This window comes from Salmo salar, chromosome 19, assembly GCF_965601325.2.
Source record: "Salmo salar chromosome 19, fSalSal1, whole genome shotgun sequence".
Taxonomy (NCBI): Eukaryota; Metazoa; Chordata; class Actinopteri; order Salmoniformes; family Salmonidae; genus Salmo; species Salmo salar.
Genome location: NC_138309.1, coordinates 30,468,360 through 30,482,987, shown reverse-complemented (window position 1 = coordinate 30,482,987; position 14,628 = coordinate 30,468,360). Strand labels below are relative to the sequence as shown.

Here is a 14,628-nt window from a genome sequence, read left to right as displayed (position 1 = left end):
TCCTTGAAGAAAAAGGGTTCATTGGGGTTCTACTTTATAGAACTTTTAGGGGGTGAGATATATGAAGCAAGCAATACAGAACCCTTTTTGGATCTATAACCTTTTATTCTAAGAGTATACTGTACAAGAAAATATGCAGTTCTTACCAGATAATTAGTTGGAAATGTCCTTTTGGTGCTTATAAGTCACTAGAAATATCGTTTAGATTCGAATAATTAATTCTACATTTCAGAATAAACAAGACAATCCATTAATGTCTAACACTTGTTTATTATTAATTATGGTACAAATAAATGTGACAGACTTGAAGCTTTTTAGAAATACACAAAGCGCCGCTTAAATGACCCAACAGGTATTGCTCTATAGATTAAGTACAGTTTTCAGTCTATAAAATGAAAAGCAACCTTTGCAGGTTCATCAGCTTTGGTTTCGAGGTCTTTCTTGAGTTCTAACAATATTTCAAACCAGTTGGTGTATGAGTCTGTGTGGATATAATTTAAAAACATTTATCTTAATTATGATTATCTTTATTTTTTACAGAATTGGGTACAATCATAAAGCCTTCTTTGCCCCCACATCTTGGAGACTGAAACTGAGAAGTGTATGTAGCATAGCCACAGAGAGAAAAAAAAGCTAAACAAGTAACAACAAAGTCTAGTAAGTCCTATACATGTGACCCTGGAAACCACTTGGCAAAAGTAAAACGGGTGTCATACAGAATCTCAGTTCAACCCCCCCCCCCCCCATGAGATGTGAACACTACTTTCAAACATACAGGAGTCATTTTTCTGTCTTTTTTTCTATTATGGTTTTTGCATGGCATTGCTCACAATGTACGTGGACAGTGGTAACGTCAAATTTCAAAGAACTACTACTTATCTACTCATTGATTCTCTTTGTATTTCAAGATTGTCGGCGACATTAACCCATTTCTCTGTACAATGTGCATATAACTATAGAGCTTTGGTCCAGCATCAAAAGGTTGCGTGAAGGTTTAACTCCGTCCTTTGTTTTTTTGTTTTTGGTTACAGCTTCATTGTTTAGCCTCAGTACTACATGCCCATACTATACAGAAGCCGCATAATCACTTGTCTTACATGTTGGGATGAGGTGGGGTGAGAGACAGAGAGGGGACACATAAAAGTCTTTAAATTGATTCAAATCACATATGACTTACAGTATATTATGATTGAACACCATTTAGTAATACTGACTTACAATATTACACTGTTTAAAACTACTTCCTGCAAAAAAGTATTCAATCTTTTCTCAAGGTAGGCCTACAGTAAATAATAAAGAGTAAATGAACACGTAAGGGGGTTCCTATGTAGTGCCTCTCAAACCTCAGCCTTATGTATACTATCCTGAACTAATGTCTATTTCCTTACGCGTTTGTAAATGTTATCAAGTGCACTTTATGCTGCTAGGCAAGCAACAGTGCAAAGTGGGACTAAGTGTTTTACTTTAATCAAATTAGATCATTTCATATCAATGTGTAATTTTAAGAGTTCTGAAAAGTGGTTTTACATGTATGTATCAGTTTGCAATACTCTTTATAGTTCAACACAGTGGCAGTAGGCCTATAGGTTATTAACACATCAGTGGTGTAACAATATGGATTCCTTAAATCCTCCATGTGGGTCCTGGTAATATTGAAGTACACCTATAGGAGGTGAGCTACATGTTGTGATGACACCCTGTTTATATCCAACAGCTACACAGCAATAACAGCCTATGATTTGTTGGTTGAAATGAATATGGATTATGTCTTGTGAAGGGGCTACTTGGTTGTCTTGCATTTCACACAACTTTTTCCAAAATACTTTTTGAATTAGGCTATACTGTCTGTCAAGGCTTCACTATAGAATCACTAAAAGAAGAGGAACAGAAAACCGCAGCAGGACGTTTCACAAAACATATTTGACCCCTGAAGACAAAGATTCAGGGATGAGAAAATGTTCAGATTGATAAGATTATAATGAGTTACTGAATGCTAAAGGGAAGTAATGCATATTTTACTCTAAAGGTCAAATCATGTAAAATAATTGCTAAAACCATTAACGTGTAATTTGTTCTCAGTGACAATGTACTCAGAAGAATATACATGTATTTAGGGATTTGGAGCTTGGGCTGCCTTTTGTGTTTTGTTGTCTTGTTTCCAGATTTCTGTAAGTCCAACTTTGTTATAAGTGGTTCATCTCAAACATGCAGGAGCAATTCTTCAAATATAAAAAACTAGACACACACTTCAGAAAGGGATGGGCAGAAAAGTCCTCACAGTAAAACACATGTTCTATATTGCAATATCAAAGGGTTGTCAACAAACAAAGAGTTCTCGTTTGGAATCAAAATGTTATTTGGCATTCTGTTGGCCTTTGTGTAACTTAGTTGAGCTCAGTGTATGAAAGAAACTGTACAGTAAAAAGAACCAGAGAAAGGGAACTTAGGCACATAAAAATAACTAAAACATGTTATTGGCCAAGGTAAAATACCCCAATGTTCTTGAGCTGAAGTAATGTGTTCTTTGGCTATCAGGCTTTGGCAACAGAATGAGATACAGTAGCTTCAGACATATCCACAATAGAGTTGGTGCACAGAGACAGAACCTATATGGTTAGGTACTGAGTACCCCCTCATTGTTTAGACAGCCTTCAGTTTATTACCCTTCCTCAAAACATAGACTATCTCATAAAATCATCGATAAATACTTGTAAAAGTTGTACAAAATAACACTGTGACTGAAAATAGTTGCAGATGAGAAAGAATCTGAGACAAACAATATGCCATTGTTGAACAGCAAAAAATGCATTTACATGACAAATTTGACATTGTGGTTTCAATTGAGTAGATATTTATATATAAACACAGGAGATAATGAAATTAAGTGAGACAAAGATCAAATGTAAAGCCAAACTCACACATATATCTTAGATGTTCTTGCCAGTACAAATGTAAAAATTTAGAACACTTTTACACTTAAAAAATTATTCTTAGTATTCCGATGCAACAGACTTTGGTAAGTAGTTAGTGTTTTTGTCTTTGATTTTGGCATGATTGCTTTACTAAAATCTCCTTAATGGGAACCCAAATTTGGACAATATTCTGTTCTATGAGGCCAGAACTAGAACTCTTTGAAACAGCACACTCTAGGTTTGTGATTTTTTTTCTATCAAATATTAACATATTTATTTTTATTTGGGGATTTCGGCAAGGTCAATAACTGTGGTAATCACACTGATAACACGTATTCTTGTTTGCAAACTTTCATAACTGTCCTTTCTGTTGACTATCAAAGGGGTGGAATGTTCTTTCATTCTTCTTCCCACTTTGGGTCATGATCCACCATGTTGTTAGGACTTTTCTCTTTATCTCTAGTTTTGGTCGTTCATTTTGGGATCTCATCCAGAGAATCAGAGAGAGGGTCCATGGGCACGGTCGGGCCGAGGTCCAGGTCCAGGTCACCGGGCTGTTTCAACCGCTTTATTGTGTTTTTCAACGCTTGCCTCTTGTTGCAGAACCAGACGCGGACCACCTCGCGGTCATAGTTCAGTTTCTCGGCTATCTCTGTCATTTCTTGTCCAGAGGGGTGCGTGTTCTTCTCGAAGTGGCTGTTTAGGATCTCCAGCGCTTGCGGGGTGAAAGAGGTTCTCCGCTTGCGTTTTTTGGAGGGCTCGCTGCCGATAAACTCGGTCAGGTTCTGCATGCCGGACCGGTGACGGGCCTCGGCCTCGGCCATCCAGCGCTCCAGAACGGGCTTAATCTTCTGGGCGCTTTTTGGGGTGATGTCCAACTTCTCAAACCTGGCAGGATATAAAAGGCCAGGGTTCAGTTTGCCTGTCAGACTGCTACCTATAGGGTTCTCTTGGGCTTCCTGTGGTAGGAAAAAGTGGCTTCTCAGGATGGTGTGTCTGGGGAGAATTGAGAGAGAAGAATCTTACTTAGGTGCCCTTCTGGGCCAAGGGATAACCTGCCTGCTTCAGTGAACTGGAAGGGCCTCCTCTCCCAGACAACTGCCACTGGGACAGAGACACCCACCAGCCTTGGATACATTCATGACAGTTTGTAGCCAAAGTTGTAGGAATTTAGAAGTGAGTGTTACATGTGGTGCTATTTTGTTTTTCCGCTTGTCTTGTATTTGGTTGTGATTCGCTGTCCCAGATAGGCAGTGTTGGAGTGAGGATACCCTGCCATTGGCTAAAAAAAAATGCAGATAGACCCAAAAAACAGACAGAGCATCTGACTATCATGATCAAACACTGAGCTTTAGCAATGTAGATTACACAACACATTGATGTGAAATATAATCCACATATTATATCACCAATCAACAAAAGGTAAAAAGGGGTTAACCAAACAATGAATTGAACATTATTCCCATACCTTCCCTTGAAGTGATAAAAAAATCTATGTTTTTAATTCATATGGTCAAACAGGCAGCAGTGCATGCACCTAGTTCTTCTCAGTCACGTACACTCAATTTTTGTATCAGTGTTGAAACTTATCTATAGCACAACAGCAATGATCAAACGCTCAAATACAGTTACAGAACGGATCATTTTCTTGCCTTTGTACCTGCCTTGTATATCTTAGACCACTTTTTGCAAAACCTTAAATACAAATGTCAACAATGAATACAAAACTCACTGTTAAGTGTTTTGTTCACAGAATATTAACTCATTGTTTTCATCAGAAGAGAAATGTGTGCAATTGTGTTCACTTTCTGCCATAAATAAATACTAATGCACAACATCACTTTGGGTTACTCCTAAGTCATCATCTCCAATATTGTGACCTTCGATTATAGAGCTTTGCTTTGGTGTAGATTGAGGCCTACAGTATACATTCCGACTGTATCAGTTGTGTTTCTCCATTGTATTCACCTTTCCAATTTCTATTGTGGATTGTGTTTCTGTAACCAATTGGAAAGTCTACAAAATGTGAGCAAACCAGCCTACTGTATGTATTGAATACATGGAATTGGATTGTGATGATATCGATGAATGAATCCTGCACAACAAACTTATTATTTACTTTTATTTTTTATCAGGAATAATATTTGATTTGATATGTATGAAATTGTTTGGTGAAATATGTAATTGTCCATAATTCTGCAATTTTGACCATCATGATTTAGTGACTGTAAAGAAAATGTATTGATCTAGTGGGATTTTTAAAAGACAGACTAACTTTCTGTTTTGCCTGCTTGGACTCGAGAGATAAGTGTGGTTGTGTTAATCTTTTTGCAGGCAGTCGTAGTCTTTTGATGGATCTATTTGCAATGTTGACAGTATAGTAGAGTTTTAATGAATGTATTTATGTTTTCAGAAGGCAACTACATTTTGAAAACACATTTACTGTTTTGCAAAAGGCCACAGAATTCTGTCTTGTGGATTCTGTTTTGAAAATAGTCATTATTCCCAAAAATGTTTGTAAGCGATTTGAGCAAGTGTAAATACATAACTGTAATTTCTTTACAAAAGCAGTATGAATTATTAATCCACATCCACATTTTAATACATTTTTCAAACTTTTCTTCTGCCTCAAGTTCTCTTGTATATTTAATATGAATACATTTCCACCCTTCAGACTTGAATATACTTCAGAGTTTATGGATGCATGAAGCATAAGTCATTATTTGAATTTAATGTATTGTGCACTTTAGTGCTTTTGAAAAGTACCTTCAACAGCTCAAGACTATAGTTACAATGTTTTGATAGAGTTCCTGAGTCACGAACAGTAGCTGAATTATGGCTTGCTGAATCAGTTTAATCTCACCAAATAGTTGATACTACTGTCCTATTAGAACATTTTCAGGAGTATCTGTACTGTAGCTCTGTGTATTCTGACCCTGTCAGTTGCAGAGTTCTGTGAGACAAGCACAGAGATGGCTTTTGGCTTTCACATGATGAAAGAAGATGGACCTGGGCTAAAGTTGCTGGGTTTCTCTCATGCTGTATAATAATGGGGTCAGTGTCAGAGTGTGGTTTGAGCTGCCTGCCCTCTAATGAGAGTCCAGACATGTGTCCAGGTGTTCGGGAGTGAGCAGCTGAGAGAAAAAGGTGTTCCCCCTTTAAAACAACAGCCGTTCCTGTCCAGGCCTCTTCTAAGACCTTGACCGAACATGGATGTCTTTGATAGAATCTTCCTGGCAGGCAGGTGAGGAGACACCTTAGAGTTGGGGGAAAGGACCCCTCTCACACAAACAAAATGAAAGACATTTCTTAGTGGCAAGTCGGCTTGTTATACAGAACAGTAGGGAAGTCATCCTGCCCTAGCTTACTGAAGAAGGACCCTGCCTGTTTTTTCCTGTTTCCCCTCTCTGATTGTTGGTGCATTTCTGCTTGTCGACGGTCATTATTATTTATAAATAACCACCTTTTAAACAGCGGAAAGAGGACGGTTATATACTGCAGGGAATACTTTAGTAAATATGAGGAGTCGGTAGAGACAGGACATTTCATGGATCAACAGGAACCAAATGCACTAAAATGAGTTGGGAGCTGCTCGGCTGGCTCCCACTGGTTCAGAACCACCAGGGGAAAATAAAAACATATCTCTACCTCTTTTACCCCCTTGTCTCTCTCTCTTAACGGTCTTAAAAGTACCTTTTTTCAGGCCATGCACAAACATCTGCTAAGTGTAGCCCAAAATGAAGATTTGCATATGATTATTGTACTGTTTATATTTAACCCTTTAAGAATATTGTGAGGCCATGGCTAAGAGTGGGTCTTTGACTGAGTGGAGGCTCTATTACTTACAGAATACAAGGGACAGATCAGTATCCCATCTTTCAAATATCAACCCAGGAGCAGGTAGAGAAAGAAGTGGATGTGATGAAATAGACATATGGAGGACGTGAAGGCACGTATCTGCTACATTGATGCACAAATTAGAGACAACAGTTTCTTGTCATGAGATATGAATCGTTGATGTGGAAGGGCTGTGTTCTAGCGTGAATGAATGTTGTAAATGCATGCAGCTTAAACATGCATGCAGCGACATGATTCCCTTTCAAGAATTACACCAGCAATGAGTAGTTAAGACAACATTGTGCACCTATGCATTCTGAGCAGCATTCACATCAAGAGCACTGTGAATCTTTGGACATGTAACTTTATTGAGGTGGACTCAAACTTCATGCATATTTTTCTGCAATAAAATGAGTCCTCCATTTGTGAAAGAGTCGATGCCATCAATCATAATTCGCAACATTATCTATAAATAATTGATACAATAGAATAATCGTTTTGTGTTTAACCCTTAAATATGACATGTAGCAAGATGACATATTGCATGTACCAAGCACTCTATCATAAGACAAGATCCAAACCCATTGGTCTGATGATGTACTTATGGGATGTTTGTTCCCCTGTGATAAGCTAATAAGGCTTTTTAACAAAGGGAGCAATGGAATCAGACAAGATGGAACCATCTGTCACTGTATGTTCCAGTGATATCGGACAACAAAATGCCCCTGAGCTAGCATGGTCCCCTCTTCTCCCCCAATTTCCATGTCTCTGTTGATGTTAACTAAACTAAAGCATGTGAAGACTGCCTCTCTACTTAAAACATAGAAGATGCTTGTCATGTCCAATGTCATACAAACAAAACAAATACTATCTTACCGACATAAATGAACCCTCAAGGACATATTACCTGTTTATTTATTTGAAGCTAATGGCTTTTAATGTATGTTATAAATATCTGAATTATGGATGCTTGTAAATATTTCATGTGTGATTTTTAAGACTTTAAACATTAGTTTGAAAGGGCTGTCCATCATAAGAACCCTGCTCCCCCCAGTTTCAGATTATATCGGCCGTTTGATGTTGATGTGATGAAACTTTTAAAAGCCCGTTGCACCAATATGTCACAGAAGCAGGGCAGGTCATCAGCAAAGCACATGTATTTCAGGAACACATTACAAATGAATACAGGAATAAGACGGGGTACAGTGCTGATAACTGTTGACAGTGAAGCATGCAACTATGGTAAAGCAAAATACTATGGGTAGAGGACAAAGAAAAGGTAACATGAAATTAGCCACAGTAAGGTCACGACCAAATGCCAGAATTTAAGAAAACAACATGATTATGATATTGTTAAAACTATTGACTTCACATGTAGTCCTCTGTTGCTCAGTTGGTAAAGCATGGTGTTTGCCATACTGCGATAGTGGGTTCAATTCCCGGGACCACCCATACATAAAATGTATGCATGCATGACTGTAAGTCGCTTTTGGTAAAAGTGTCTGCTAAAAAGCATACATTACATGTTTGGTGAGATAAATGATTATACTTTTTGATCATGTGAAACTCTTAGGGTGGGCAACATTATATTAACCCAATGTGACTTTGTCTGATTAGAGATACTGTAGGTATATTTCTAAGGGGTCTATTTCATTGGTACTAAAGTTAACCAGGTGGAAGGAAAGACATAAAAAGGAAGAGATTAACACACAACACTATATGACTGATTATCTAATGAATAGATAAGGCAGCTGTTTATGACTAAACGCACATCCTTACAGGACTGTACAACATCACAATCTTATTAACAGACCAGTTCTTGACAGGTTCTCTTAAGCCCAATGTAGAGGGAACAGCAAAAGGCCTTAGTAATTATTAAATGCTTTAAGTGCTTCGTGTAATACTCTAGGTAATGTATTTTGCATAAGTAACAGCGCGCTGTTGTGTGAGAGGAGAGAAAGAAGAGGACACAGAATTGACGCGAGAGCTTAATTTGACTGGATGGTCTTCAATTATGTATTCGTTTTAATATCTTAATGATGTCTGCTTAAATATGAGATGAAATATGGATGTGAGTCATCATGGACACCAGAAGATTATGTGCATTCTCAAATACAGCACTGCTGAGTGCTTTCGTCTACTGTAGCTACTACTGCATACTGACAGGAGTGGAGCAAGAGGGTCAGTAGAACTACAGAGAAATTATTGTCCATCATTCAGATATGAAATGGTATAAGATGTTGTACATGAATGACATATATATTTCCATAACACTGGTAATATATTGTATTTATTTGTCATTTTAATACCACAATGACTTAGTAAACTTAAATTCTGCACTGCAGTAAAGAAAAAACAATTTATCACTTGATGGGAAGGATAGGAATATTCCAGAAGACACCATAATCAACAGATCTGTGGTAAAATATAGCATGATTTGATGTTAATCACATGGCACCTCAAGTCTTCCTTACCTGCAGATGGCAGACTGACTATAGGCTGGGCCCTCGGCCGCGCTGAGCGCCTGTCCCACCTGAGTCTGGGTCAGGCCAAGGGACAAGCGACGGATCTTGAATGCTTTGGCAAACTCCCGAATCTCCTCCAGGTTGACCCCATCCACCTCGCTGGGTGCCATCTGGGGGTCTACAATACAACACAGATTGGAGTGGGTCAAAAACCGAGGAGGACCAAGGCACTCTTCATATAGTTTAAAGGAAAATCTGCACTCTAGTAGCTCCAATACAATTATTTATTCACCAACGTTTCCACAGCAAGCTGTCTTCATCAGGGTTTCTCTTCATAGAGTTAAAATTCCTTTATTGTGATGGCCTGTTCAATAGAACAAAATCTCAAAAACTCTTTGTCAGGGAGTGCAGAGTGAGGCGGGGTTCAGTTACCTGAATTTCACTGTTAAACACACTGGATATAAGGAATATAGCTCATATATATACATTCCAATATAATGTGACAGTGCTGTTCTTTGTTGAAGAACAAAGAGTATCTTTAGAAAATATATTATGAAATGTACCTTCAAATAGCAGCGATTCTCAGTTTGGTGCTTCTCTGCCTCTCTCTAGTTGATAATAGCAGTCTCTGTACAGTATGTGCTGTATCAATGGTAGTGAGAGTGAAAGGCTGGCTTTGCATTTAACAATAAATTGAAAATGTTCCTCCTTTAATCTTCCATATAAAAGCTCATACAACATACTCCGTGGCATAAAGCCATTTAACAAGGTAGTCTACGGTGTCCAATTGCCATTCTCGGCATTCATTCTGTTTCATGCAAACTTTATAACCCACTCTCCCTGCTTTTATAATAAAAGATAAGGTCTGTGGAATGTTTATTAGAGAACCATTCCTATTCATGTGTCCCTCTGGGTTAGTCAATTGAGGTCTCCACAGAAAGACTGTGCTGCTGTGCACTGCACAACTCAAGTGTTGACAGATGACAAAAAACTAATCTGTGTAGAATTCACTTTATAGAAATGTTTTTGTAAATTGCTGCTTTGCAGACCCCTATATACACTGAGGGTACAAAACATTAATAACACCTTCCTAATATTGAGTTGCACCCCCTTTTGCCCTCAGAACATCCTCAGTTTGTCGGGGCAGGGACTTTACAAGCGTTCCACAGGGATGCTGGCCCATGTTGACTCCAATGCTTCCCACAGTTGTGTGAAGTTGGCTGAATGTCCTTTGGGTGGTGGACCATTCTTCATACACCTGGGAAACTGTTGAGTGTGAAAAACGTAGGAACGGAGAAGTTCTTGACACAAACCGATGCGCCTGGCTAGGGCAGTGGCGGTCATGACATTTTGAGTATTTACCAGCATTTTTAACATGAGTCTGATAATTATCTGTACAAAACAGTTAATCTGATAATACTTGTGAAATATAAAAATACTTGCTTGATATATGTTTTGAAAACTGAAATGGTCTATTAAATCCTTTTCAGTAGACACTCTTATCCAGAGCAACTTACAGTAGTGAGTGTATACATTTTCATACTGGTCCCTCGTGGGAATCGAACTCACAACCCTATAAGCACCTTGCTCTACCAACTGAGCCACATCATCACATCACCTCATCACAAACTACTTGACGTCTCAATGTATTCAATTACTGTATTGTGCATTGTTTTTCTTCGTGTTGATTGAAAGTCTACAGGTACAAACCTAGATGACCAGCTAATGTACAATACAGTAACTGCATAAAAAGTGGTTGTTTTCATGTTATTTCATCAAGAAAAATATTTAATTTGATGTGGATGTTTTGTGTCTTTGCCCATAACTTTGCACCTTTTGATGTAATTGTTTGAGGACAGGGCAACAACTCGTATAATTCCACTGATTGAATCCTGCAACTATCACACCCTGACAGTGGCGACTCGTCATTCAGGGCGACCACCAGGTGTCTCACGTTTTCCCCCCATTATCCCCTGTGTATTTATACCTGCGTTTTCTGTTTGTTTGTTGCTAGTTCATCTTGTCTTGTTCAGGTCATACCAGCATGTTTCCCGTTTTTACCTGTTTTCAAGTTTTGTTTTGTAGTCTTCTCGGTTCTGACCTTTCTGCCTGTCCTGACCCTGATTCTGCCTGCCATCCTGTACCTGCCTGACTCTGACCTGGTTTACGAACCCCTGCCTGCCCTCGACCTGCCCTTTGCCTGCCCCCTGTGTAACAACGAATACCTGAGATTGGAACTATCCGCCTCTTGTGTCTGCATCTGGGTCTTATCCTGAGTCGTGATAGCAACATACTCTTCTTAATTATACAAAATGTTTTGCCAAAGCGGAGATGCTGAAACAAAATGTTGCCCGCGCTACAGACGTCTATATAGGTCCGCTAATACTAGTAAAGTCCATGTGCCCTACTTCTGTGATTTTTTTTTCTTAAAAAAAGAATGTATATTTACATTTTATTCCGATTTTTCAGAACTCCTACTGCCCGTGGCTCTGCATGAAAGGGAAGCACTCTTCTCTGTTTCTTGTGCAGGCTGCACACACTTCATCAGTTTTTCATTCATAATTCGACAAGCACTTAATAATATGCTCATGCAGTATTCTCAATATAATCTGGCCTTTACATATAGCCTACTAATAAATGTGTAGAATTTGAAAAAGTAATCCATAGCCTGCACTGGAATAGCGAATGGAGGTTACCTGCAGTTACTTTTTTATACGCCAGGAAGGCTACACCGTTTGTGTGCAATAAATATAGCAGCACGAGAAAGCTGGGTTCTGCTTTTACTATATAGTGGCCAGTCAAAACTCTGTTTCCACACGCGATTGCGCAATGTCTGGGCTTATAAATGTAAATGCATTTGCCAAAGTTATAGAATTACTGCTGTCTGTTCAGAAAGAAATGACATAATTCCGAATAGCCTACTACACCATGAGTAGGCCTATAATTTAGCCGTAGAGGCTCAATAGCGTCATTAGAAATAGCTTAGCTGTGGATTGTGTAGCCCAATATGAATGCATAGCCTACAGTCAGGAACGTGCCGCAAATCTGTCGGTGAACAGCATGCAGACAAAACACACCTTTCGCAATATTTCAAATACAATCGCCGGGAAACACAGGTTGCTAAGCAAATGGCTCCTGCTGAAAAGAAAAGCAACTAATTTGTATGCTGTATGCTACGAAAATATTTGATCAACTTCCAAATATTGTTTTACGAAGAAGTAAAACAAGAGCGAGACAGGCTTTTGGCACGAACACGTCGGCCATTACCTAACAGTGACCTGCGCATCATTGGGTGAGTCAGAGAAACTGGAAAGTATTTTTAGGACTATAATTTCCTCCTCATATGGTAGCCTACAATATGTGTCTACACACACACACCTAGGCCTAGGCTAAGACAAGGTTTGATTGATCTCACATTCTCAGTTTTTCAGTGTCAAAGTAGCCTGTCATTTTGATAATTTGTGAGGTATTAAAAGAGATTCTGCCAGTCTTCAGTCTCATGAATTGTTTGATTTGATTTTAGAGCGCTGAGTACTGGTCCATTAGCAAGTTTGGTAGGCTACTAATGACCATCAGAGGCATCAAAGCACACTTTTGAAGAAGCCTAGTTACAGTGACTCAATGGTCACATGGTGTTTGACTGCGGTCATGACTCCTGACTGTCAGTGTGGGTGAAATACGGTCTCCTTAACAGTCCCCACGCTGGCACCTACTACCATACCCCACTTACATATTTTGTCTTGACCATTCACCCTCTGAATGGCACATATACACAATCCATGTCTCAATTGTCTCAAATCTTAAAAACCCTTCTTCATCTACACTGATTGAAGTGGATTTAACATCCAAGGTAACATCAATAAGGGATCATAGCTTTTACCTGGATTCACCTGGTCAGTCTATGTCATGGAAAGAGCAGGTGTTATTAATGTTTTGCACACTCAGTGTAAGTGACTTTAGGAAACTTTTTTTCCCCAGAGCATTTGAAGAATTTCATAGCTAATAAAAAGGGATTTCACATTGTACACATTGTGCCCTGGCATACTGCTTACTAAAGCAAAGTTTGTGCCGGTGAATTATTAATCTTGGTCATTATCAATTAATTATTAAAGGAATCCTCCAAGCGTATTTAAAGAAAAATCTATTGGGCTGTCATCTTGCCGTGAGGCCTCATAAGAGTGGGGCTTCTGTGCTTCTACAGCGGCCGAGCTCCAGATGTGTGAACATTTACGTAGTGCATTACCTTTGACCAGGGCCCATAGTATATTTTTTTTAACTTAATGGGGGGGTTCATCTGGTCAAAAGTAGTGCACTATATAGGGAATAGGGTGCCATTTGGGATGCAGACCCTTTCTGTCGTAAAACAACCCCTAGACTCAATGCCTGTGCACGTGCGGAAATCGAATTAGCCTAATACAATAATCCCCATCAAAATCTGCCTGTTTAAACTAGAGATATCTTTTTTTTTTTTTGCATGGGCTGCATCTGCGATAGAAGGTGGCAGAGCTAGAGCGTGTTTGTCAGACCAGGGCCCGTATCGACAAACTTTTATTTTGGGGTAACCCATTGAGACCAGGGTCTCATTTACAATGGTACCCTGAGGACAAGAATACAAATTCAAAATGATCAATACAGATTAAATAAATACAAATTACACAATCAACAATATAGCTTCAAACACCACAAATACAATTATTTACCAATTCTCATTAAATTCATTCAACACTAAAGTCCTAAACTGCACTAGAGGCACCAGAGAGTCAAGATGTAGGGAGTTTTGTAGGCTATACCAAAAAAAGGGATCACTAAAACTGAAGGCAGATTTACCTAGATCGGTGTGTACTAGTGGAACCTCGAGAGGTAACCATCTCTGTGAATGGGTTTGGTTTTAATATATTCCAATTTTAACAGTGAAGTGAGGTAGGTCGGAAGCTTGTGTAGTAGAGCTTTGTAAACAAAAAGGGAGTAATGTGGACCAGCCAACCTTTTGATACAAATTAAATCATATTTTGTCACATGTGCTGAATACAACGTCTCAACGTCAACAGTGAAGAGTTGACTCCGGGATGCTGGCCTTCTAGGCAGAATTGAAAAGAAAAAGCCATATCTCAGACTGGCCAATAAGAAGAAAAGATTAAGATGGGCAAAAGAACAGACCCTGGACAGAGGAACTCTGCCTAGAAGGCCAGCATCCTGGAGTCACCTCTTCACTGTTGACGTTGAGACTGGTGTTTTATGGGTACTATTTAATGAAGCTGCCAGTTGAGCACTTGTGATGCGTCTGTTTCTCAAACTAGACACTCTAATGTACTTGTCCTCTGGCTCAGTTGTGCACCGTCCCTCCCACTCCCTTTTCTATTCTGGAGACAGTTTGCGCTGTTCTGTGAAGGGAGTAGTACACAGCGTTGTACAAG

The 14,628-nt window shown here is 39.0% G+C and overlaps 1 protein-coding gene across 2 annotated transcripts in view; it reads right to left on the bottom strand.

The window, feature by feature from the left end:
* Positions 1 to 250: 250 nt before the first annotated feature.
* Positions 251 to 14,628, bottom strand: part of LOC106578684 (POU domain, class 6, transcription factor 2) — a 148,447-nt gene continuing 134,069 nt past the window's right edge. For both annotated transcript variants that reach the window (XM_014157779.3, XM_014157781.3), the window contains exons 10-11: positions 9,224 to 9,392; positions 251 to 3,908 (exon numbers count right to left, since the gene is read on the bottom strand). In XM_014157779.3, coding sequence (XP_014013254.1) covers positions 3,386 to 3,908; positions 9,224 to 9,392 — 692 coding nt within the window. In that variant the 3' untranslated portion in view covers positions 251 to 3,385. The remainder of the gene's footprint in view (positions 3,909 to 9,223; positions 9,393 to 14,628) is intronic.